This window comes from Eptesicus fuscus, chromosome 21 (assembly GCF_027574615.1).
Source record: "Eptesicus fuscus isolate TK198812 chromosome 21, DD_ASM_mEF_20220401, whole genome shotgun sequence".
Lineage (NCBI taxonomy): Eukaryota > Metazoa > Chordata > Mammalia > Chiroptera > Vespertilionidae > Eptesicus > Eptesicus fuscus.
Window position 1 is genome coordinate 50,582,397 of NC_072493.1, and position 22,847 is coordinate 50,605,243.

General features: G+C 58.8%; 2 protein-coding genes across 7 annotated transcripts; one reads left to right on the forward strand and one right to left on the reverse strand.

The window, feature by feature from the left end:
* Nucleotides 1–712: 712 nt before the first annotated feature.
* ZNF446 (zinc finger protein 446) lies at nucleotides 713–6,423 on the forward strand. Of its 3 annotated transcripts, none has more exons than XM_054710251.1 (7): nucleotides 713–1,613; nucleotides 1,948–2,328; nucleotides 2,408–2,591; nucleotides 2,755–2,849; nucleotides 3,968–4,052; nucleotides 4,723–4,818; nucleotides 4,958–6,423. In XM_054710251.1, the coding sequence occupies exons 2-7, from the start codon at nucleotides 1,987–1,989 to the stop codon at nucleotides 5,359–5,361; spliced, it is 1,206 nt and encodes a 401-aa protein (XP_054566226.1). In that variant the 5' UTR covers nucleotides 713–1,613; nucleotides 1,948–1,986; the 3' UTR covers nucleotides 5,362–6,423. The 3 variants fall into 3 exon arrangements, with proteins under 3 accessions (XP_054566226.1, XP_054566227.1, XP_054566225.1); XM_054710252.1 differs by having other exon boundaries at nucleotides 713–1,383; XM_054710250.1 differs by lacking the exon at nucleotides 713–1,613 and adding an exon at nucleotides 1,644–1,762.
* Nucleotides 6,424–8,980: 2,557 nt separating this feature from the next.
* SLC27A5 (solute carrier family 27 member 5) lies at nucleotides 8,981–20,872 on the reverse strand. Of its 4 annotated transcripts, none has more exons than XM_054710213.1 (11): nucleotides 20,727–20,870; nucleotides 18,748–19,594; nucleotides 17,204–17,413; nucleotides 16,770–16,928; nucleotides 12,928–13,052; nucleotides 11,521–11,715; nucleotides 11,356–11,446; nucleotides 10,346–10,544; nucleotides 9,927–10,024; nucleotides 9,687–9,817; nucleotides 8,981–9,603 (listed from the first exon to the last, which is right to left on the reverse strand). In XM_054710213.1, the coding sequence occupies exons 1-11, from the start codon at nucleotides 20,775–20,777 to the stop codon at nucleotides 9,427–9,429; spliced, it is 2,283 nt and encodes a 760-aa protein (XP_054566188.1). In that variant the 5' UTR covers nucleotides 20,778–20,870; the 3' UTR covers nucleotides 8,981–9,426. The 4 variants fall into 4 exon arrangements, with proteins under 4 accessions (XP_054566188.1, XP_054566189.1, XP_054566190.1 ...); XM_054710214.1 differs by having other exon boundaries at nucleotides 18,748–19,669; nucleotides 20,727–20,767; XM_054710215.1 differs by having other exon boundaries at nucleotides 18,748–19,669; nucleotides 20,732–20,763.
* Between the last annotated feature and the right edge of the window lie 1,975 nt (nucleotides 20,873–22,847).

The following is a 22,847-nucleotide window of genomic DNA, read 5'->3' on the forward strand; positions in this document are numbered from 1 at the left end:
TTAACCCCAAACAGCCGGTGACGGTAAAAGTGTCCCTGGTCTTTCTGGGTCAGAAGGCTACTGAGACCACAGAGGAGAGTGTGTAAGACAAAGCTTAATGCCCATAGCAAGGGCATTCTGCACCTAAGTGGGAACGGTGAGAGTAGTTTCTGGGGAGTCCCCACTCCCTGAGGAAAGACCTAAGCCCCACAAAATAACGCCATCTAATGCTGCTGCTGGGAAGAGCTGACAAGCCCAGCCACGCGCACGCTCAGAGCGCCCCCCAGTCCGTGATGAAGCCACAGCCCTTTATCTCGAGCTGAGGGCCAGGGGTTCCTCGGCATCAGAAGGAACCAGACAGACAGGGAGATGCGTTTTAGGATGGAATACGTCGTCTTTCAGCCACTTTATGTGTGGAAGCACACCTGGCCTCATCCGTCAGATTTTAAAAACGATGGCATTGCCTACTGAGATAAACTAAAAATAAAGGTCAGCTTACTAGCTCTGGCCCCCAAAGTAAGAGGTTGAGCACGTCCATAAGTCTGGACAAAACCCCCATCCTTCACCGTGCAGTACAGTTCTGCTGTCTGAAGATGTGTCAGACTCCGTATGTAAGTCATGGGACAGTTTCCTCCTCGGTAAACGGGTGCCCACCGGCGCAGGGCGCCCAGCGGAGGTGGAGTGAGGGACCAGCACCCTCCTCGCTGGAGAAAGCCCACGGGTCAGGAGGGCTGTCCTAACCGGACCCCGCTTCCTTGTGGGACCACCCGGAGACCAGTCTCTGCCAAACTAGGTCACGACCCGGGCCTCCGCGCAGGGCGGAATGACGCTCCCGCTGTTGCCTTAGAAACTGCTGCGGGCGCGCGGGCGCTGGAACGCCGTTACCAAGGCGACGACTCGGCGTCCAGAAACAAGCCTCTAGCAGCGCGCTGGGGGTGGGGCCTGCGCATAGGACCAGCTCTAATTGGTCGAAAGGGCAGGTCTCTCACCTCGCTTACCAATAGGACCCCGGTCCGTCTTGCACATGCGCAGGATTTTAACAACCCATCCCGGCAGTTGGTGAGTCCTAAGACCCGGATGCAAAAAAGAACAGCCGCCAGCGAGGGGAGTTCGCAAACTGAGCTGCTCTGCAGATTCCTCTCTCCGAGGACGGGAGCAGTTCTCAGGCGTGAGAGGCCTCTGACAATGAGCCTTCGCCGGCGGACACCGCGCCCGTCTTGCTTACTGAGGCTCATGGGAAACGTAGTCCGAAGGGAGAGCGGTGCCGTCGGAGCAGGGCCCTGATTGGCCACCGCGACGTCACCAGGGCAACGAACGGAGGGGCGTGGCGTCCAGCTAAAGATGGGCGGGGCGTCGCGGTGCCGCTGACCGGAAGCGGCCTCCGGCGCCGGCGCGGTGGCGGAGGTGAGCGCGGTCGGGCTGGGCTGGGCGCCGTTTCTCCACCTCCCGGGACCCAGCCCCTCCTCCCTGCGCTCGGGGGCGCCGCCGACCTCCCGACGTGCCCTGCGCGCCCCACTTCCGAGCCGCTCCTTCTCGGGGCATCGTGCCGCCTCCTCCGGGAAGACCTCATCCCTCTTTCCATTTCCGGAAGACGAACCCCGGAGACTGGTCTCCCGGGTCGGACAGCCCCCCAGGTGGGCGAGTTTCCCCAGTGGCCGGCTCATGACTCCGCGCTGCTCGGGGTTCCGTTCACATGCTCGGTCCAGACTGTGCACGCTGTGGCCGGCGAGCACGGAGCCCCCCAAGTCCAGCCTCGACTCTGGACGCAGCCGTGAGCCTCCCGGTAGCCAGTCGCTCGGACGCCCACTGCAGCCCCCGTGTCCTGCCCTCGCACCTCACCCCGCCCTGCTTTTCGCGTCTCCACAGCCTGACCCTGGGACCCGACCTCTCCACCGCCCCTTGTACCCGAGTCCGCTTGACCCTGGGGGTGGCCTCTAGGTGGGCTCCCTGACCCTTCCTTTCCTGCAGGTCCCTCTCGGTGGCTCCAAGAAGGCTCCCGGCACCATCATGCCATCCTCCCTGGGCCCCCCGCGCCTGCCCTCCGTGAGCCCCGCAGCCGCCCTGGAGGACCCTGAGGCGGCGCGCCTGCGCTTCCGGGGGTTCTGCTACCAGGAGGCAGCTGGTCCCCCAGAGGCCCTGGCCCAGCTCCGCGAGCTCTGCCGCCAGTGGCTGCGGCCGGAGGCGCACTCCAAGGAGCAGATGCTGGAGCTGCTGGTGCTGGAGCAGTTCCTGGGCGCGCTACCCCCCGAGATCCAGGCCTGGGTGCAGGGCCAGAGGCCAGGCAGCCCCGAGGAGGCCGCAGCTCTGGTGGAAAGCCTGCAGCAGGACCCCGGGCAGCTGCTGGGCTGGGTGAGTGTGGCCACTTGGCTTTGTGGGGGGCAGAGGGACTAGAGCTCCCCACTCCCCGTGACTTGCCGCTTCCCCTCAGATCACAGCCCGTGTCCTGAAGCGAGCAGTGCTCCCTGCAGCACAGAAGGCAGAGGACTCACTGGGGCGTCTACACGCTTCAGAGAGAGTCCAGCGGCCGCAGGATGCCCCGATGGAGGTGGAGGGGTCTGCCCAGCTCAGCTGCAGCGTGAAGAAGGAGCCTGATGCTGACGGGCAGGAGACGGGTGAGAGGGGGTCCCCTGGCGGGAGTGCGGACACCCATAGCTGGATGGGGACCCCGAGGGACTGCAGAGCTGAGCCCCTGAGAGCCAGAAGGGTGCCTGCTAGCACCAGCTCCTCCGACCCAGCTCAGGGGGCAGCCCTGACCCCCTCTGCCTCACCTCCTAGCATCCGGCAGTCCCCCACATCCAGTCCAGTCCCAGGAGGGGCCAGTGGGACCTGGGGAACCAGACTCTGCCTCCTTCCACGCCCCCAGAATGCAGGTGAGCACCCCACGTTTCCAGGCTCATTGGCCAGCCGTGCGCTCTCTGCTGCTGGGCTGGATTGGGATCGGGTCACCCCGCAGGACGGACAGACAGACTGGTGGTCGCTGCAGCGGGAAGGACGTAGGAAGCGTGGCTCAGGGTGACGGGACTCTTGGGGCCCGGCTTCCTCACAGAGAAGTCAGTGGGGGGTTGTGGCCCCGGGGATTTGCACCCTCATGTGCAGGGGGCGGGATGCGATGACCACCGTGGAGAGAAGCCTGAGCGCCTCGCAGCAGCCGCCCCCCAGCACTGAGGTCTGAGAGGTTCCTCCTGGGAGCTGCCCGCCGCCCCTCTCCGCTGGGTGTGGGCTCAGCTGTTCTCTGAGTGTGGGCAGCAGGCCCTGTCCAGCCCCCGCAACCTGCCCCTCCCCGCTCCCCTCCACGTGCCAGTGGAAGGACCAGTGCAGGGAGCTTGGACGCTACCAAGTGCCCCCGCTCCCTCCACGCCTGATGGGCCCGTAGGAAAGTGGTGCGGGGAAGGGGAGTGGCGGAGGCAGAGGTCAAGTCCTCACCTCCAGCCAGCACCATCCCCGTGTGGCTCCTGTGGTTGCGGCCTGCCTGTCACCACTACTTCTCCCAGCCCAGCTGTGAGGGCGGACCCCAGGGGTTAGGAGTGCGGACCCCAGGAGCTAGGACGGCGCGGGGGGGGGGGGGGGAGCCCAAAAGAGCACACAGAGGACACAGCCCATCGCCCCGCCCTTGCCATCTGCCACCTACATCATTGCTCCCCACTGTGCCGCTGCACCTTCTGTCTGAGCCGCCCTCCGCTAGCGCCCACATCGGGGTTGCCAGCCATGGCCCCACACAGCTGTCCCAGGAGGGTCTCCCGGAAGAGAGGTGTCTGGAGCCCAGGAGTCTCTGGTCTGCTGGGGACACACTGCTCACGGAGCAGGGTGGGCGGGCGGCACCCGTCCCTGCCCCCCCACAGCCCAGGGGCCCTGAGCTCAGTCTGTCCGGCCAGATGTGGGGTGGGACCGCTGCCTCCCCGGCCCTCACACTCAGTCTCGGAGTCATCTAAGGCTGGGATGGGGCTGGGGTCGCCAATGGAGGGCTCACAGTGATGGCCAACTCGGGCAGGAGGAGTGGGGGCTGCTGGACCCGTCGCAGAAGGAGCTGTATTGGGACGTGATGCTGGAGAAGTACGGCTCCGTGGTCTCCCAGGGTGAGGACGGCGCCCTCCCTCCCCCCCCCCGCTGCCTGCGCCCCCACCCAGTCTCCTGCACCCGGCTTCCCTGCGCCCCCTCCCACCTGCATCCCGCCTCCCCTGCGCCCTCCCCCGCTGCCTGCACCCTGCCTCCCTGCGCCCCCCCTGCTGCCTGCACCCTGCCTCTCTGCGCTCCCACCCAGCCTCCCTGCACCCGGCTTCCCTGCGCCCCCCCGCGTCCCCTCCCACCTGCACCCTGCCTCCCTGCGCCCCCCCCCCCGCTGCCTGCATCCTACCTCCCTGTGCCCCAACCCCCGCTGCCTGCACCCTGCCTCCCCTGCGCCCTCCCCCGCTGCCTGCACCCTGCTTCCCTGCGCCCCCTCCCACCTGCACCCTACCTCCCTGCGTCCCCACCCCCGCTGCCTGCACCCTGCCTCCCCTGCGCCCCCCCCCCCCCGCTGCCTGCACCCTGCTTCTCTGCGCCCCCTCCCACCTGCACCCTGCTTCCCTGCGCCCCCTCCCACCTGCACCCTGCCTCCCTGCCCCCCCCCTGCACCCTGCCCTCCCTGCGCCCCGCCTTCTCCCTCCTTCCCGAGGGGCGCCCAGGCCCCACCCTGTTCCTCGGGCGAGCTGGGCTCTCCCAGCCGGGTGTCAGGATTGGCACCTTACCCGCGCCCGCCCCCATCAGGGTTGCCGCCTCCCCTGCCGGACTCGCGGGCCGAGTTGGAGTTGGAGCCGGGGTCGCCGAGTTCGGGGGCCGAGGGCCCGGGAAGCCTCCGCCCGGGTGAGTGCAGCCCCAGCCGTGATGCGGGCACCGGCCCCGGGCGGGTGGCGGTTTGTGTGGCGCTCACGCCGGGGGACGAGGGGGAAAGGGAACCGACGTCCGGGCGCCGGGGCCACCGGGTCCGCCCGTCCCTCCCCAGGAGCTGAGCGCGAGGGCCCGTCCGGGTCAGCCGCGTCGGGGCCGACCCCGGAGCCGGAGGCGCGCGGCAAGCGCTACACCTGCGAGCAGTGCGGCTGCGGCTTCGACTGGAAGTCGGTGTTCGTCATCCACCACCGCGCGCACCGGGGCGGGCCGGGCGCCCCGAAGCCGCTGCAGGGGCCCCGCGAGCCGGGCGCCCCGCGCCCCCCCCGGCGCGCGCCCCCCGCCCGGAGCTACACGTGCGCCGAGTGCGGGCGCGGCTTCAGCTGGAAGTCGCAGCTCGTGATCCACCGCAAGAGCCACGCCGCCCACCAGCGCCACGTGTGCGGGGACTGCGGCCGCGGCTTCGACTGGAAATCCCAGCTGGTCATCCACCGCCGAGGCCACCGGCCGCGGGACCCGTGAGGCGGGCGGAGGAGGCAGGAGCGGCCGCGTTTCCAGGAAGTTCCCTCCCGAAAGCCGCTCTCCCCTCCCTGACGGGGCGCCAAGGGGGCCTCCTGGCCCCCTCCTCCCGCCTGACTGAGGAGGCTGCCGGCCTCTCCTGCCCCTGGACCAGGGGACCCCGTGACGTGCTCAGCAGCCACCTCCCCTGTCCGGACCGCGGGGGGGCGGGGGGGGTCATGCCCCCTGCGGCTGTGGGTCTCCCATGAATTCCCTTTAGGAGTCGGGCGGTTTCTGGAGCGACCCTGGCCTCTGGCCCTCTGGTCAGATCAGCTCCTCCTCCCGCCTGGCAGCAGGGGAGGTCCGGGCTCCTGGTCCCGCCTTCCTTGCTCCCAGGCTGCCCGGCATCTCCCGCCTTGTCCTTCAGCTCCTGAGCCCCAGTTTGAGCGGACACTAAGGGGACTTACTTTTTTAAAAACTGACTTTAAGAGAAGGGGAAGGAAAGGGAAACATCAAGTGGCTGTTCCACTCGTGTGTGCATTCGCTGGCCGGTTCCTCTGTGCCCTGGCCGGGCTCACATCCAAACCTTGCCTTCAGGGACCACACTCCAGCCTACTGAGCTACGGGTCAGAGCAGGGACTTCTTTTATTTCCTGTGACAAGCTTATTTATTTATTGTTTATCTCATGTCATGGAACATATTCGATCTTGTTGTTTAAACTTTAAAGTTTTTTTTTTGGTCTAAAGTTTTACATGTCTCCTTTTTCTCCAATTGCCCTCCCCCCCCCCCCCCCGCGCCATTCCCACCCGGGGCAAGCCTCCACCGCCCCAGTGTCTGTGCCCTTTGGTTGTGCTCATATGCATGCATACAAGTCCTTTGGTTGCTGTCTAACTCTCCTTCCCCTGCTATTTGTCTCTGGATCAATGCTTGTTCATCAGTTTATGTTGATCATTATATTCCACATATGAATGAGATCATGTGATGTTTATCTTTCTCCGACTGGCATATTTCACTTAGCACAATGCTCTCCAGGTCCAGCAGGGCCTTCTTTAAGCGTGGGGAGGCAAGGACCTCTGAGGAAAGGCCACAAACACGAGTCCCTCCGGCCACGCACAGCTGCAGTCAGGTCTGTGCCCCCTCAGCCCGTGCAGCTGGTCAGCTGAGAGCAGGAGAGCAGAGGGCCAGCTGCCTGCTGCCCACGAGGCACACCTGGGTTCCCAGGCAGGCATTCCGGACATTCATCCGGGCACTGTGTTCCTTTCCTATTGTTGCTCCAACAAGCCTGGTGGCTCCAGACAACACACATTTGTTTTCTCATGACTGTGAAACAGTTTCACTGAAAATCAAGGTGTCATCAGGGCACGCTACTCCTGGAGGCTCTAGGGGAGAATCCATTTTATTGCCTTCCCTCCCCCCCCCCCTTTTTTTTTTAAGTCCTCACCAGACAATTTTCCCATTGATTTTCAGAAAGAATCGAAGAGAGGGAGACAGATACATCAATTGGTTGCCTCCTGCACGTGCCCCGACTGAGGCTGGGGATCCAGCCCTTGACCAGAATTGAACCTTCAACCCTTCAGTCCTCGGGCTAGCGCTCTAACCACTGAGCTAAACTGGCAAGGGCTATTTTATTGCCTTTTCCAGCTCCAAGAGGCTGCCTCATTCCTTGGCCCCTTCTTCCACCTGCAAAGCCAGCAGTGGTGGTGACGTTCCTCCAGCTCTGATCTCCTGCCTTCTCCTTATAAAGACCCTTGCCGTGCATTTAGCGCTCACCTCATGAGCTGTCCTCATCCCTACCTGAGGATCCTGAAGCATCGCTTCCTGTCTCACCTGCACACCTGATTTATCTACAACATCTCTTTTGCATGTGAGGTAACATCCAGTTTCCAGGGATTCTGACATGAATGTCTTTGGAAGACATTACTGAGCACCCTCCTCATCTGCCTCCTACTTTGAAAATAAGGGGCATTACTTGGCGGGGGGGCGCAGTGTCCAGGAAACAGGTGCACTCAAGGAAGGAGCCCTGGGGGTTGGAGATGACTTGGGCAGGGCAGGACCTGGCTGCAGCCTGGAGCTGGGAGGGGAGAGGGCTGCCTCCGCCCTCCCCAGTATGAGGACCTTCTGACCTGGTGCTCGCATTGGGGCCTGGGTAGCGTCCGGGCTGGAGATGGACTGGTTACAGGTGATCTGGTGGGCCAGCAGGCGAGATCCGCACGGGACGTGAAGAGGACGGTGGGTCCCCGTGTCCCTGGTGGGTCCAAGGTCCCTCATGGGCCTCAGAGAATTCCCGTGGCCCTTGCTACCTGGTGGCCCTGGATGGTCGCTAGTCCCTGGTGGACCCCCTTGTTCCTGGTAGATTCTGACAGCAGCTCCGACTCCCATCCCAGGAGCGTGGACGTACGCTGGCCTCTGCCTACAACTCCCACAATGCTCCAGGCAGAACTTCCGGGCTGTGACGGCGCTCCCGTACGTCACAGAGGCCTCCACGTTCTCTGGCCTCTGCCCGCAGTTCCCACAATGCCCCGGGGGACTCGTTCCGCTTTCGGAGGCCTCTGCGCTTGGGGGCTCCTTTCTTGTTACCTCTTGTCCGCAGCGCCCACTGCACCCCGGAGGGATATTCATTCACGCCTGGCTCCAGACACTGCAGACCCCAACTTCAGAGGCCTCTGCACGCCCCCGCCCCCCCCCCCCCGCCCCCAGCACTCGCCGCAGGGTTTTTGCACGTGCGCTCCCCCAGTTACTTCCTGCTCAACCTTCATGCCTCAGTCCAGCGCCTGCACGCCGGGTCAGGTCGCCCTCAGAGGCCACAAAAGACCCTCCGATGGGACCGGCCGCTCTCCTCTCCACTGTGCAGAGGCTCAAGGCTGCTGGTCCCTCCCACTCCCCTGCCCTTCCCCAGACAGGGCCGCTCCTGCAGGCGAGCTGAGGTCCTAGGTGGGAGGCAAGGGGGACCCTGAAGTATGCTGCCTTTTCAAAAAAAATTTTTTTAATTGATTTCAGGGAGAGAGAGAGAGAGAAACATCCATGATGAGAGAATCATTGATCGACTGCCTCCTGCACAACCCCCACTGGGGTGGAGCCCACAGCCTGGGCATGCGCCCTCACCGGGAATCAACTGTGACCTGGTTCATAGGTCAACGCTCAACCCCTGAGCCATGCTGACAGGGCCTGAAGTATGCCTTTTGGAGGGCACTAGGCCCTCCACTGGTGGCTCATTCCTCCATCCACGCAGGCATTTATGTACATTAATGTTTGTTCTCTCTGTTCCTGGGTCCAGGGTAGGCCTGCTCTGTGAAGCTGGGGATACGGCCAGTCTGGGATCCACGAGGCTCCTGTGCTGGTCCAGGAATGAGGTGGTGACACTGTACGTTCGAATGATGGTGTTTAAAAGAAAAGGACCCCCCCCCCCCCAAAAAAAAAAAAAAAGAAAAAGGGCCCCAGCGGGTGTGGCTCAGTTGGTTGAGTGTCTTCCCGTGTACCTGAAGGTCGCTGGTTGGATTCAGACACACGCCCAGGTTACAGGTTTGGTGTCGGTTGGGGTGCATGTGGGAGGCAACCGATTAACATTTCTCTCTTTCTCTCTCTCTCTTCCTCTCTCTCTGAAGCCAATAAAAACATTAAAAAAAAAAAAGAAAGAGGCTTCCAAAGCGAGAGGAAACTAGTGTTTATTTGAAAATTGGGTGGTGGCGGAGGGGGGGGGGGTAACTATTCCTGAAGTACTGATTCAGGCATATGCCCAAATAGTGTTCTGATCGGGAGAAAAAGGCACGGGATATTCATGAGAAAGGGAAGGGGCACCATTACATCCACAAAAGGAAGGCACTGCTATTGTTTTCCATTTTCCAGCTCTGTAGTCATCTGTCCACTAGTCATCGCTGCTTTCTTGTTATTCTTGCAAACAGTTCTTTGGGACACAAGGTGATTAGGCCACGTGTTACCATTCAAAAGGCTTGAGACATAAGACATGGAAGGTAGTTCCTCTGGCATAGCAGCTCCAGCTCTATTGTCAAGTGCTCCCGTTCATGATTTATTTTTTGACAGTGGTCGGCGTTGGCCTTGCCCCTCCACATGCCCTGTTAGCCGGCCAGCTGTTCAGAGTTTCCAGGTGCCCTCACACACAGCCTGGTACGTGTCCTGTGTCAGAGGCCGGAAGGCCTGGGCCTGGCTGTCCAGCACAAACAGCGGGTCCACAATGACGCCCACGTTGAAGCCCTCACGCACCAGCCGGGACTTCACCAGTTTAAAGGTGTTTGTGATCTCCAGGGTGTCCTGCAGGGGCAGGACTGTAACTCCCACTGCGACTCCCATGTCCACGACCTCCCACCCCCCAACCACTGCCCCCCTGAGCTCACCTGGATGCGGATGAAATGGGGGACCGCATAGGCCGGGAGCCACGTGCGGACGTGCTGGTAGAGCTTCTGCCCGTCGAAGGCCCGGCCGGGGGCCAGCTGCACAGCGGCCATGCCCACCTTGCCCTCACACCCTGGAAGCACACCAACCAGTCACTCTCAGCTCCCCCACCGCGAACATGGGGTAGCACACCTCCACCCACAAAGCTGCTGTTGCTTTGAAATGAGGGGAGCCCTCCGCACCTGGCACGGACACGCCGTAGACGTTCACCTGCTGCAGGAAGTCCACGAGTGACAACACGCCCTCCACCTCCCGCGTGGACACGTTCTCACCCTTCCATCTGCGAGGTGAGAGCAGGTGCTTGAGATCACGCCCCGGTAACGAGGAGGCACCGCCCCTTGCCCACCAAGCCCCGCCCCCTGGAATCCGAAAGCCCCGCCTCTTTACTCGGCCTCCCTGTAGGATCTGAAAGCGCCGGTGGGCCCGCCTCCTAACCCCGCCCCCTGAATCCGAAAGCTCCGCCTCCCTTTAGGATCGGAATGTCCCGGTGGCCCCGCCCCCGGAGCTCCGCCCCGAAGCCCCGCCCCCCGAATACGAAAGCTCCGCCTCCCTTTAGGATCGGAATTCCCGGTGGCCCCGCCCCCGAAGCCCCGCCCAGCACCGGTAGGTGTCCCCGAGGCGGTCGTGGAAGTAGAGGAAGCCTTCGCGGTCTACGGACAGCACGTCCCCGGTGTTGTAGTAAATGTCGTCCGGGCGCCGCACCTTCCGCACCAGCTTCCGTTCCGACAGCTCCCGGGGCCCGCGGTAGCCCAGGAAGGGGTTGCGGCCCAGCACCCGGGTCAGCAGCAGCCCGGGCTCCCCTGGGCGGAAGCGGGAGGCAGCGTGAACCACGACCGGAGTCTCGGAGCCCGCGGCCTCCCGCCCGAGATTCCAACAGGCGGACTCCACCACCCGGACCCTCAGAGGAGAGACACCCAGCGATGGAGACGGGGAGACGGACACAGGGACAGGGAGACGGAAGAGGAGGGACGGACCGGACCGAGAGGGTGGCACGGGGAGCCCATTAAAAATGGGAAAAGGAAAAAAAAAAAAAAAAACCCTAAAAAATAAAATAATAAATTAAATTAAATAAAATAAAACAAATAGGAAAAGGATGTCCGGCCGACGTGGCTCAGTGATTGAAACAGGAGGTCGGGACACGTGCCCGGGTTGTGGGCTCCATCCCCAGTGGGGGACGTGCATCTCATCATTGATGTTTCTCCCTCTCTCTCCCCGTCCCTTCCTTTCTGAAATCAATAAAAATATTTTTTTAATGGGTAAAGGATAACAAGGGAGGGTCGAAGGATGGAGACAAAGGGTGGCGGCAAGACCCCAGGAGAGAAGACCCAAGGAGAAGGTTGGGGGGAAGGTGGGTGCCTGGGAGGACGGGAGGCTGAGAGGACAGCCCCCCGGGGGCACCCGGAGGCACAGCGAAGAGAGGCTGAGGCCGGGGTGCCCGTCAGAACCGAGAGGCTGAGAGCAGAGGGGCCCGGACAGTGGTCGGACGGACAGGCGGACGGACAGGGACTCAGGGTCGGTGAGAGCTGCAGGCACCACCGCGGAGCAGGACCTCGGGCCGCGGAGGAGAAGGTCCCTGCCTTCCCAGAAGGCCCCGCCCCCGCCCCCAAGTACCTGGCCCCACGGGCACGCAGAAGCCTGCTCCGTCCCGCACGGGCTCCGCAGCCTCCGTGTCGAACTGCACGAGCTCGAAGGGGGACAGCGCCTGAGTGGAGGGCGGGTGTCAGAGGCCCGGGGCGCTCCGCTCCCCGCAGGGCCTTGCATGTCCGACCCACTCACTCGAAGGATGCAGCTCGTCTTGCCCACGGCCCCGCGGCGTCCTGGGTAGTTGACGAAGCCCGCGTTGCCTTCCGTGGAGCCGTAGACTTCAAAGATCCGAATGGGCCCGAAGCGTCGCTGGAAGGCCTCCCACACGTCTGCGCGGAGCCCGTTGCCCATCGCCAGGCGGACAGTATGGGTCCGGTCCTCTGGTCGCTGCAGAGATGCCCCAAGGATGGTCAGGAGGAGGTGCCGTGGGTCTCAGGGTGCCCTGAACCCTTCCCTGGGAGGTATATACCCAGGGGACCTACCAGGGGTGCTCACTGGGTATTGGTTACCTGGCATCTGTACTTGGAGGCCTCACCTGGAGGGACAGCTAGGGTGACGGGAGGCCTCCCCTGGGGTCTCCTGGGGGGATAGACACCTGGGACTTGTACTGGAGGCGTTCCTTGGGGCCTTCACCTGGAAGTAACCTGGGGGTGCTTTGAAGCTTCATCTTGGGGGGTTACTAGGGGCCTTCCTGGCGGTAGTTGCCTGGCGGCTTTACCTGGAGGGGCCCCTGGGGACCTGGCCTGGAGACAGTCACCCGGGGTAACTCATGGTACGGATGAGGCTGCTCGCGTCTAACGAGTTTCCCCTGAGCCTCACCGTGTTCTAGGCACTTTGCACGTTTAATTCTCACAAGATCCCCTTGGGATGTTATCCCCGATTCCAAAGGGGGACCCTAAAGCTGAGAGAGGTGAGGTCACCTGATCAGGTGGTCACCGAAGAAGCCGGGATTGGAAACCTTGTGTGGGACTCATTGTACGTGGCTCTGATCTGGGATGTGTTACCTGAGCCACCTTGCTTGAGTCCTGTATCTGCATATACCTGAGACCTTTACCTGGTGTGACAGCTGCAACTTAAAATATATTTTCATTCATTTCAGAGAGGAAGGGAGAGGGGGAGAGAGAGAGAAAGAAACACCAATGATGAGAATCATTGATCAGCTGCCTCCTGCAAGTGGGCGTGTGCCCTGACTGGGAATTGAACGGTGACCTCCTGGTTCATAGGTTGACACTCAACCACTGAACCATGCCAGCTGGGCAATTTTTTGTTTGTTTGTTTGGTTGGTTGGTTGGTTAATCCTCACCTGAGGAGGAGATATTTTCCATTGCCTTTCAGAGAGAATGGGAGGGAGGGAGGGAGAGGGAGAGAGAGAGCGAGGTGAGAGAGAAATATTGATGTGAGAGAGACACATTGATTGGTTACCTCCCACACAGCTGGGGATTGAAATTGCAATCCCACAAACGTGCCTTTGACTGGGAATCGAACCCACAACCCTTCCGTGCATGGGCCAACGCTCTAACCACAGACCAACGCCGCCCAGGGTGACGGCTGCGGTTTTGTATGTAAGGTGTTCCCCCGGAGCCTCGCCGAGCGCCTCACCTGGGGAGCGTTGCACAGGTACCGCAGGACCTCGCCCACGTACTGGATCACGGTCACCCCGTGCTGCCGACAGTCCTCCCAGAAGCAGGAAGCGGAGAACTTGGGGGCCAGGACACAGGTGGCTCCTGGGAGGCGGGAGAGGAGGGGTTCAGGTCCTGCATCCACGCCTCGGCAAGAAGCTGCCTCGATCAATCGGTGGCCCCTGAAGCACAGGGTGACCTGGGCTCATCGCTGGTCCCTGGTCCAGCCAGGCCTTGGCAGGCCTGGGCCTGGGCCTGGGTCCACATCCGGCCTCCAGAGTGTGTGGGAGGCTTGGTGCCTGACACCGTGCGCCAGGGCTCAGGGAGGGCTGAGAGCATCCATCGTTCTTGGTTATGATAATGCTAGAGGCCCGGTGCATGAAGATTCCTGCAAGAATGAGCCTTCCTGCCGAAACCAGTTTGGCTCAGTGGATAGAGCGTTGGTCAGCAGACTAAATGGTCCCAGGTTCGATTCCGGTCTGGGGCATGTACCTTGGTTGTGGGCACATTCCCGGTAGGGGGTGTGCAGGAGGCAGCTGGTCGATGTTTCTCTCTCATCGATGTTTCTAGCTCTCTATCTCTCTCCCTTCCTCTCTGTAAAAAATAAATAAAATATATTTTTTAAAAAAAGAAAAAAAAGAATGAGCCTTCCTTCCCCTGGCTGCCGGCACCGCCTTCAGCCGCCTTTCTGCCTTCCCATGCTGCCCAGAGGCCCGGGGCTGAGGGGACATGCAGAATGCCTGAGCTCCCCCCATCCCGGCCCCTAGGCGCCTGCATATGCAAATTAACCCAAAAATTGTTGGGTTGATTTGCATACTCACTCCTGATTGGCTGCATGTGTCACGAAGGTACAGCAATTTGCATCTTTCTCTTTTATTAGTGTAGATTTTATGAATGTTTCGCTGAACAGGTGGGCAGATAGGTGGATGGAAAAGTGAGTGGGTGGATGGGTGGGTGGGTGTTTGGAGAGGCGCTCACGTGGATTAATTAATTTTAGGGGCCACTACACCCTGCAAGTGAAATGTCACCATCTCTGAACCCAAAGGATGATTGCTTGTGAGCTTGGTTAGTAGCAGCTGTGTCTTCTCTGAGGCTGTTTTTGACAGGGAGGTAACATATAGAAGGGGTGCTGGATCCTCGGAAAGGACACCCCCTCAGGGTTCCTGCCAAGAATTATTTATTTATTTATTTATTTATTTTTAACCCTCACCCGAGGATACTTTTCCATTGGTTTTTAGAGAGAATTGTAAAGAAAGGGAAAGACAGAGAGAAACAGCGAGGTGAGAGAAACACATGGATTGTTTGCCTCCTGCATGTGCCCCGACCAGGGCCCCGGGCCGGGGGAGGGAGCCTACAACCAAGGTTCGTGCCCTTGACCAGAATCAAACCCAGGACCCTAATCCCCAGGCCGATACTCTATCCACTGAGCCATACCGGCGAGGGCTTGCCAGGAATAATTTTTTTTTAATATATATTTTTTATTGATTTTTTATAGAGAGGAAGGGAGAGGGATAGAGTTAGAAACATCAGTGAGTTAGAAACATCCATCAGCTGCCTCTTGCACACCCCCTACTGGGGATGTGCCCGCAACCAAGGTACATGCCCTTGACCTGAATCGAACCTGGGACCCTCCAGTCCGCAGGCCGACGCTCTATCCACTGAGCCAAACCAGTTTCGGCTTGCCAGGAATAATTTAACTGAAGGCCCTGGCTGGGTAGCTGAATTGGTTAGAGTGTCGTCCCAGTAGGCCAAGGGTGAGGGTTGGATCCCTGGTCAGGACACGCAGGAACCAACCAGTGAATGCATAAATAAGTGGAACAACAACTCTCTCTCTCTCTCTCTCTCTCTCAAAACAAAGAACAAAAGAATAACTGAACTGAATGTACCAACATCTCTAGAGGGAATTTGCAGTCTAACTGGACACACGGCGGGGGCGGGGGGGGGGGGGGACAGAGAGCAAACAGTGAGGAGACTAACAGTGAAAGGACAATTTGGAGATTGGAGAAATCTGAACAGGAAGTGCACGTCTGATGATACTGCAGTTGCTGTTCATTGATATGTGAGAGATGCCTACTGCAATAGTTACAAGCGAGAGGACTTGTAAAATAATCCGGAAGGAGAGGCGTGCATGTGAAATAAAACTGGCAACATGTTAATTGTGGAGGCTGGCTGAGTACACTGGAGACTTCATCCAACTCTTTTTTCTTTTTTTTAAATATTTTTTTATTGATTTTTTACAGAGAGGAAGGGAGAGGGATAGAGAGCTAGAAACATAGATGGGAGAGAAACATCAATCAGCTGCCTCCTGCACACCTCCTAGTGGGGATGTGCCCGCAACCAAGGTACATGCCCTTGACCGGAATCGAAACCCCAGAACCTTTCAGTCCGCAGTCCGACGCTCTATCCACTGAGCCAAACCGGTTAGGGCTCATCCAACTCTTTGCTCTACTCTTGTGTACGTTTGAAATGGTGCATGATCTAAAAAAACAACAACCTTTTAAGCCCTAACTGAATAGGTCAGGAGGTTGAAGCGCCATCCTGGGCTGGATTCCCAGTCAGGGCACAGACAAGAAGCAACCAATGAATGCATAAGTAAGTGCAACAACAAATCAATGCTGTGCCCTGGCTGGTTTGGATCAGTGGATAGAGCGTCATCCTGGGCACTGAAGGGTCCCAGGTTGGGTTCCGCTCAAGGGTCCGTACCCAGGAGGCAGCTAATCGAGGATTCCCTCTCATCATTGATGTTTCTAACTCTCTCTCCTTCTCCCTTCCTCTCTGAAATCAATAAAAATGTTAAAAAACAAATAAACAAGTCAATGTTTCTCTTTCTCCTTTCTGTTCTCTCTCTCTAAAAATGAATACATTTAAAATTAATAAAAATAGTTTAATAATATCTAGGAAAGACAGGCTGAAGTGGAAGTGAGGGGGAGGTGAGAAAGAAACACATGGCCCGGCCAGTGGAGCCAGCTGTGGAGCATTGAGCCAGGATCCCAGAGGCCACCTGGGCCGCTCCGAGTGGGGACACATGACTGGGTTGTAGGATCCATCCCCGGTAGGGGGTGTGCAGGAGCCGACTGATGGTATTTCTCTCTCATTGATGTTTCTATCTCTATCCCTCTCTCTTGAAAGAGAGAGAGAGAGAGAGAGAGAGAGAGAGAGAAGAGAAAAAGAAGGAAGGAAGGAAGGAAGGAGGGAGGGAGGGAGGGAGGGAGGAACTATTTTCAGAAAAATGCTGGTGGGGGCTGAAACTGGGTAGTGGGCACATGAGGACTGATGCAGAAATTTTTACGTATTTAATTTTTTCCTGGCTCAGTGGATAGAGCGTCGGCCTGCGGACTGAAGGGTCCCATGTTTGATTCCGGTCAAGGGCATGTACCTTGGTTGTGGGCACATCCCCAGTAGGGGGTGTGCAGGAGGCAGCTGATCGATGTTTCTCTCTCATCATGTTTCTAACTCTCTATCCCTCTCCCTTCCTCTCTGTAAAAAATCAATGAAATATATTTAAAAACAAACAAACGTGGCCATGGAAAGGCCCCAGGTGACTTCCTATCAGGTGTCCGGGGAGGCGGGCAGAGGAGTGTTTGCTGAGCACATCCTCCCTGACAGGAGGTCACAGGAGTGACCTCTCACAGCTGCTGTCCCTCCTGACCACAACACAGCCCTGGGAACCCCCTGGGTGCCCGGCCCTCTGCCCAGGGGTCATGGGGCTCCCTCTCTGCCGTATGCCCCTCCTCACAGGGTGCTGGGCGACCAGTGAGGCCCTGTCACCCCGACCCCAAGCCCGCACTCCCAGGGCAGGAGGGGTCCCCAGGAAGGGCTCACCGAGCTCCAGGCAGCCGAGCACCCCGAGGACCAGGCCCATCGCGTGGTACAGGGGCAGGACCGTGTAGACCACGTCGGCGGCCGTGACCCCGCTCAGGGCCAGCATCGCGCTCATCTGCAGCACCCGCTCGTGGGTGAGGATGGCCGGCTTCGGGAGCCCTGGGGGATGGAGGGTAGGAGGGTGGGGGGCGTGCAAGGCTGGGTCTGGGGGGTGGGGGGAGTTCAAGGAGGTCAGGTTGGGTTTGGGGTTCAGAGGTCAAATCCCAAAGCTCCAGGAGGCAGGACTCTGGCCCTGATCCCTCCGAGGACATTTCGGGGCCGAGGTCTGGCCACGCGTCCCCCTCGAAGCGCAGCCTGTGCGGGGGAGGCCGGGCTCGGGGTCAGATCAGGGTGAGAGGCCAGGGGTTGGGGCGCAGGCTGCGGGGTGCCCTCACCGGTGGTCCCCGAGGTGTAGATGAACAGGGCAGGGCTCTTGCGTGTGAGGCCCGCGCGCAGGTCCGCGGGCACAGGGTCCGGGGGCGCGGCGTCCAGGGCGGGCTCCAGCGCGCCCACGCCCGGCGTCGGGGAGGTGCGGCCCAGGTAGAAGCAGCGCACGCGCTCCGCCTGCAGCTGCGGGAGGACCTCCTCCAGGTTCTCCCGGAGATCTGCAGGGCGGACCAGAGGGGAGACTGAGGCAAGGCCCCCCTTCCAGGCGGCGAGGCCACAGAGGGCGCGGCCGGCAGAGGGCGCTTCTGAGCTTTTGTGAAGAACCCCAGGGCCCGGCCAGTGTGGCTCAGTGGATAGAGCGCCGGCCTGCGGACAGGAGGGTCCCGGGTTCCGGTTCCGGTCAAGGGCAGGAACCCTGGTGGCGGGCTCCTCCCGGCTGGACCCTGGTCAAGGCACGTTCAGGAGGCAACCCATCGATGTGTTTCTCTCACATCAATGTTTCTGTCTCTCCCTCTCTCTGCCACTCTCCCTAAAAATCAATGGCAAAATAGCCTCCGGTGAGGATTAAAAAAAAAAGAAGAAGAAAAGAAAAAGAACGCCCAACTGGGTGGCTCATTGGATAGAGCGTAAGCCTGCAGAATGAAGGGTCCCAGGTTCGGTTCTGGACAAGGGCACATGCCCGGGTTGTGGGCTCCATCCCCAGTGGGGGGTCTGCAGGAGGCAGCCAATCAATGATTCTCTCTCATTATTTTCTTTCTTTTCTTTTCTTTTTATTAAGGTATTATATGTGTACATATCTTACCATTGCTCCCCCTTCTCTCTCATTATTGATGTTTCTATCTCCCCCTTTCCCTTCCTCTCTGAAATATATATATATATGAAAAAAAAGGTTAGTATTGGCAAAAAGGATTGAAATAGCCATGGCGAAGAAGGAGGAGGCCAGCTGGCATGGCTCGGTGGTTGAGCAACAACCTATGAACCAGGAGGTCAGGGTTAGATGCCCAGCAGGTTGTGGGCTGACCCCCAGTTTGGGGCGTGCAGGAGGCAGCCGATCAATGATTCGCTCTCATTGATGTTTCTCTCTCCCTCTCCCTTCCTCTCTGAAATCAATAAAACTATTTTTTAAAAAGGGAAAAACAGCCCTGGCCGGTTTTGCTCAGTGGATAGAGCGTCAACCTGCGGACTGGAGGGTCCCAGGTTCGATTCCGGTAAAGGGCATGTACCTTGGTTGCGGGCACATCCCCAGTGGGGGGTGTGCAGGAGGCAGCTGATCGATGTTTCTCTCTCATCGATGTTTCAAACTCTCTGTCCCTCTCCTTTCCTCTCTGTAAAAAATCAATAATATATATATATATATATAATTTTTTATTTTTTTTAAAAAAAGGAAAAACAAAGCGCTTGGTTCCTCAGAATTACTTCCCAGCCTGTGGGGTGAGCGGGCTAACGGGGCTCCTGTCCAGCCCCTTCCTGGCCCCCCACCAGCGGTCCTCCCAGCCCGCCCCCCTCCCTGACCCCTCCCGCCCCCGCCGGCCTCCGGGGGGGCGGTCCTTACCCGGGTCCACCAGCAGCACCCGCGCTCCAGAGCTCAGCACCGAGTGCGCCAAGGGCGCCCCGCGGATGTGCGGGTTGATCCAGGCGACGGGGCAGCCCAGCTTGGCCAGCCCCAGCCACAGGCCCAGCGCGGGGACGGCCTGCGCGGACGGCATCAGCAGAGCGGCGGGCTCCCGGGGCCCCGCGCCCTCTGGGGCGACCAGCTCCGCCTTCAGCGCCCACGCGGCGCGGCAGGCCCGGGCGTCCAGCTCCGCGTAGGTGAGCGCGCGGCGCCCGCGGCCCGTCCACACCAGGGGCGTGTGGCCCGGCTGCGCCCGCGCGCGCCGCTCGAAGGCGTCCACGAAGGTGTCCGGGGGCGAGCGGCCCAAGCGCGCCCGAATGCCCAGGCCCACGCGGAGGATGCCCGCCACGAAGGCCAGGTCGGCGGGCAGCCAGCGCAGTGCGGGGGGCGGCCGGGGCGGCAGCAGGGCCAGGGCCAGGGCCGAGGCCGCCAGGCTGAGCCCGTGCGGCGCCCAGGGCCAGAGCCAGGGCCGCGCCAGCGCCGCCAGGCCGACCAGCGCGCAGCAGGCGGGGTCCCCCAGGAGCCAGCGCAGCGCGGGGGCCGCGGCCACGGGCCAGACGGGCAGCCCCCCGCCCCGCAGGAGCAGCAGTAGCGGCAGCAGTAGCAGTGACCGGCGCCCCGCGCCCATGGCACCGGCTGTCTGTCCTCCTGGCACCGCTGTCTGTCCTGTGCCCGCGGCACGCTCACCTGCGCGGGGCTGCCGGGCAACCTCTGGCCCCTGGCGGTGGTCCAGGTGGCATCGAGGCGGAGCGACCAGCCGCCGGGACTCTGCCCCCAGAACTTCTTCCTTTTCAATGACAGTTGACATTCAACAGCAGATTCGTTTCGGGTGCACAGCAGAGTGGCTGGACACTTATACTCACTTTAAAAAAATATATTTTTATTTCAGAGACGAAGGGAGAGGGAGAGAGAGAGAGAGAGAAACATCAACGATGAGAGAGAATCGCTGATCCGCTGCCTCCTGCACGCCCCCACTGGGGATCAAGCCTGCAATCTGGGCATGTGCCCTTACCGGAATCGAACCCGGGACCCTTCTATCCACTGAGCCACACCAGATGGGGCACTGTGGAGAGCCAACACGGCCATGGCATACTCAGCCCCTGGGTGCCTGACATGCCGTGCCAGCTCAGCCAGGTTCAGAGACCCCGAGAGGGGGCGGCTGAAAGGCTTAGAAAAGACAGATGAGAGAAGGAAAGCTGGGTGTGATGCAGACGCCCACACGCTGTGCCTTTGATAGCCAGATGCCAGGAGGCAAAGTGAGGGCGTGGTCAAGATGTTTACAACATTCTCCTGAGCTTCCATCCTACTCCATTACCTGCAGCCTGTATCACTCAGGCATGTGGGCCCACGTGTCCGGACCATAGGGTCAAGCTTACAACTCCAGCTGTTGGCTATCATGGTGCTGGGAGGGCCCTGCCCTCCACGCTGGGACTGAGCCCATGCTCAGGGGCACGTGGCCACGAGGGGACAGTACCCTCTCAGTCCAAGGCTTGGACCTGTCCAAACACTGTAGCCGCACCCCACAGGGCACATTTACTCACTTTTAAAAAGTACTTTTATTGATATCAGAGAGAGGGATAGAAACATCAAGGATGAAAACCATGGATCCGCTGCCTCCTGCACGCCCCCTACTGGGGATGGAGCTTGCAACCCCTGAACGTGCCCTTGACCGGGATTGAACCCCCATGACTCTTCAGTCCGCAGGCCAAGGCTCTATCCACTGAGCCAAATGGGCTGGGGCTGTTGGGTACTTTTACACCCTCCGAAGCGATCCCCTCCCAAATCTGGTCCCCCCGGCACCACACAGGTCACAGGGTTGACTACAATCCCTTTGCTGTGTTCTACACCCCCCCCCCACATGTTACTACTCAGTCCCTCACCGTGTCCACCCAGCCCCCACCTGTCCCCGTCCTCCTCACCCCACCAGTTTGTTTCACTCTGCAGGGTCCTCTGTGCCCCTCTGCTTCCATGGACACCCGCTGGCCAGGGCCACAAGAGTCAGCCGGACAGTGAAAGGGCAGAGCAGGACAGCACAAAATGTACTGTACCCTCCATCCTGTGTAACTATGTATATGACTCCTTTTTCTTAGAAAACTGCGAGAATGTAACAGTTGCATAAACCTGCCAATAGGAATGTAGAGAAGTAGATTCAGTCCAAATTAGGCAATCTCTGTAACCCACGTCACTTCCCTAAGCCCACCCAAATGTCCAACCCTTTATAATTCATCACTCCCCTGGGGTTCTCTCTCTGGCCCCACTGCTGCGTCAGGAGGAGGCTGGGAGCCAAACCCGGGTTTGAATAAAGACTCTTTGCTTTTGCATCGGAGAAAAGGCTCCCTAGTGGTTGATTATTGGGGACCCTGAACTCTGGGCATAACATTTGGGGGCTCGCCCGGGGTTTCCCAATACCCACGAGGGACCCGATCCGAAGAGTCTGACTGCTGACTGACCGCGGTAAGTGTCTGTATTGTCTGTTCTGCACGAGCTTGCTTCTGAAGCCAAGTCTGAAGTGCCCAAAAACGGTCTAAGTGGACGCAGAGGTGGACCTTGGGTAGGAGGGTCAGAGGACGCTCTGATTCTCCGTCTGGAGGGGCGTAAAAACCCCCATCTGGAGGGGAGTGGCTTCCCCTCAAAACTCAGGGACGAAGCGGGTCGCTCCCGCTGGTTGGCGCAGGGCCATCGTCCAGCTGTTGCTGGGTGTCTTTGTTTGGTTTCTGTGTCTTTCTGTGGACTTACTGGACGGACATTATGGGATAGACTCAGTCCACTCCAAGTGAGTGGAGAGGGGAGATTAATCCCCCCCCCCAGGCTATAGAGCTTCCTTAGGCAAATTAATCAGGTGACTGTTTAAACTCTGGTAAATATCTAATAGGAGTCAAAAACTCAGACTGTTTGGTATATAAATATAAATGTGAAAATATTTGTTATCTCTTTCTGCTGTTTAATTTATTTAAAGATAGGGCGGACCTGCTGTGGGGGAATACAAAGGTCTTTAGCAGCTGCTGAGACACCTTTTTCTCAGAGTCCTTTGTTCTCCGTCAGAGAGGGAATCAGCCCACTTAGATGATAAAAATTCCTCTGTTTGTATAAATAAAGATTTCAGTTTGCTCTGATTTGTGAATTTACTGTATTAAATTGAATTTTAAAGTTCTAAGGTTGATTTAAAAGTATCCATTTATAACATTTCAAAGAACAAAAGAACTTTTATTTACAGCTTCCTTATCTCTTTTGGTGCTGGGAGACTCCCCTAACAGCTTCACAGGGTGGAGAGATATACAGTCCCTGTCCCTGCCTGTGACATCATAGTCCAACATGGAACTAAGGCTGAAATTACTATTAACTCTTTATAGACCCCGTTAACCATTTGTTTAACTTACTGTTTTCAGTTATTAGGATCCTCATAGAGGACATAACCTGGACTTTCCCTTCCTCTCTCATCCTGATTCTAATAGCATCTGTAACTGGATTAAAAATCTTTTCTTTCAGGAGGCCATCCAGGCTTTCAGCTCACAAGAAATCTCCTCCTGCGAGAGGAGAGAGGGACCCCCCAGAAGGGGCTGGAGGCTCTCCCTCTCAACAGATGTTTATTTTGTGTTTTGTCATGTTGGTATCAGGACTGTTTGTTTTGTCTTATATTTTCTGTCATAATTGGGCCCTATATGTATATATTATTTATTGAGTTTTAATTTGTCAAGGTTTTGTCAGTTTGTTATCAGTTTGTTAAAATCCTCTTAGAGGACATTGAGTGGTTCTTCCCTTCCAGTTTAACCTTGGACTGTGTGATTGGATTACTGAGCTTTTATCAAGGTTTTGCCTCTCCTGAAATAATGCTCCATGTGTAACCTGTCCCTCCCCGAGCCGGACTGCAGGATGATTTTTCCTTCAACACACTGGTCCCGCCCACTGGCCTATGGCAGAAGCCAGAAAAAGCGACGATAGGAAAGGGAGGCCCCCATCAGGGGACTTAGAGGCAGTGTTCCTGTTATCTGCTTAGATCCCAAGAATGTAAGAATACTTATTTACTGAAATGATATAAGGAC

Bases quoted from the DNA above. Each gene is read 5' to 3' on its own strand.
- ZNF446 (XM_054710250.1), top strand. From the start codon at position 1,673: ATGCTCGGTCCAGACTGTGCACGCTGTGGCCGGCGAGCACGGAGCCCC. The intron at 1,763-1,947 runs GTAGCCAGTCGC...CCTTTCCTGCAG, and splicing joins ACGCAGCCGTGAGCCTCCCG to GTCCCTCTCGGTGGCTCCAA. The intron at 4,053-4,722 runs GTGAGGACGGCG...CGCCCCCATCAG, and splicing joins CGGCTCCGTGGTCTCCCAGG to GGTTGCCGCCTCCCCTGCCG.
- SLC27A5 (XM_054710213.1), bottom strand. From the start codon at position 20,777: ATGGAAGCAGAGGGGCACAGAGGACCCTGCAGAGTGAAACAAACTGGT. The intron at 19,595-20,726 runs GTGAGGAGGACG...GTCATTGAAAAG, and splicing joins GAGTGAAACAAACTGGTGGG to GAAGAAGTTCTGGGGGCAGA. The intron at 13,053-16,769 runs GTGAGCCCTTCC...CCCGCCTCCCAG, and splicing joins GCTCGGCTGCCTGGAGCTCG to GAGCCACCTGTGTCCTGGCC.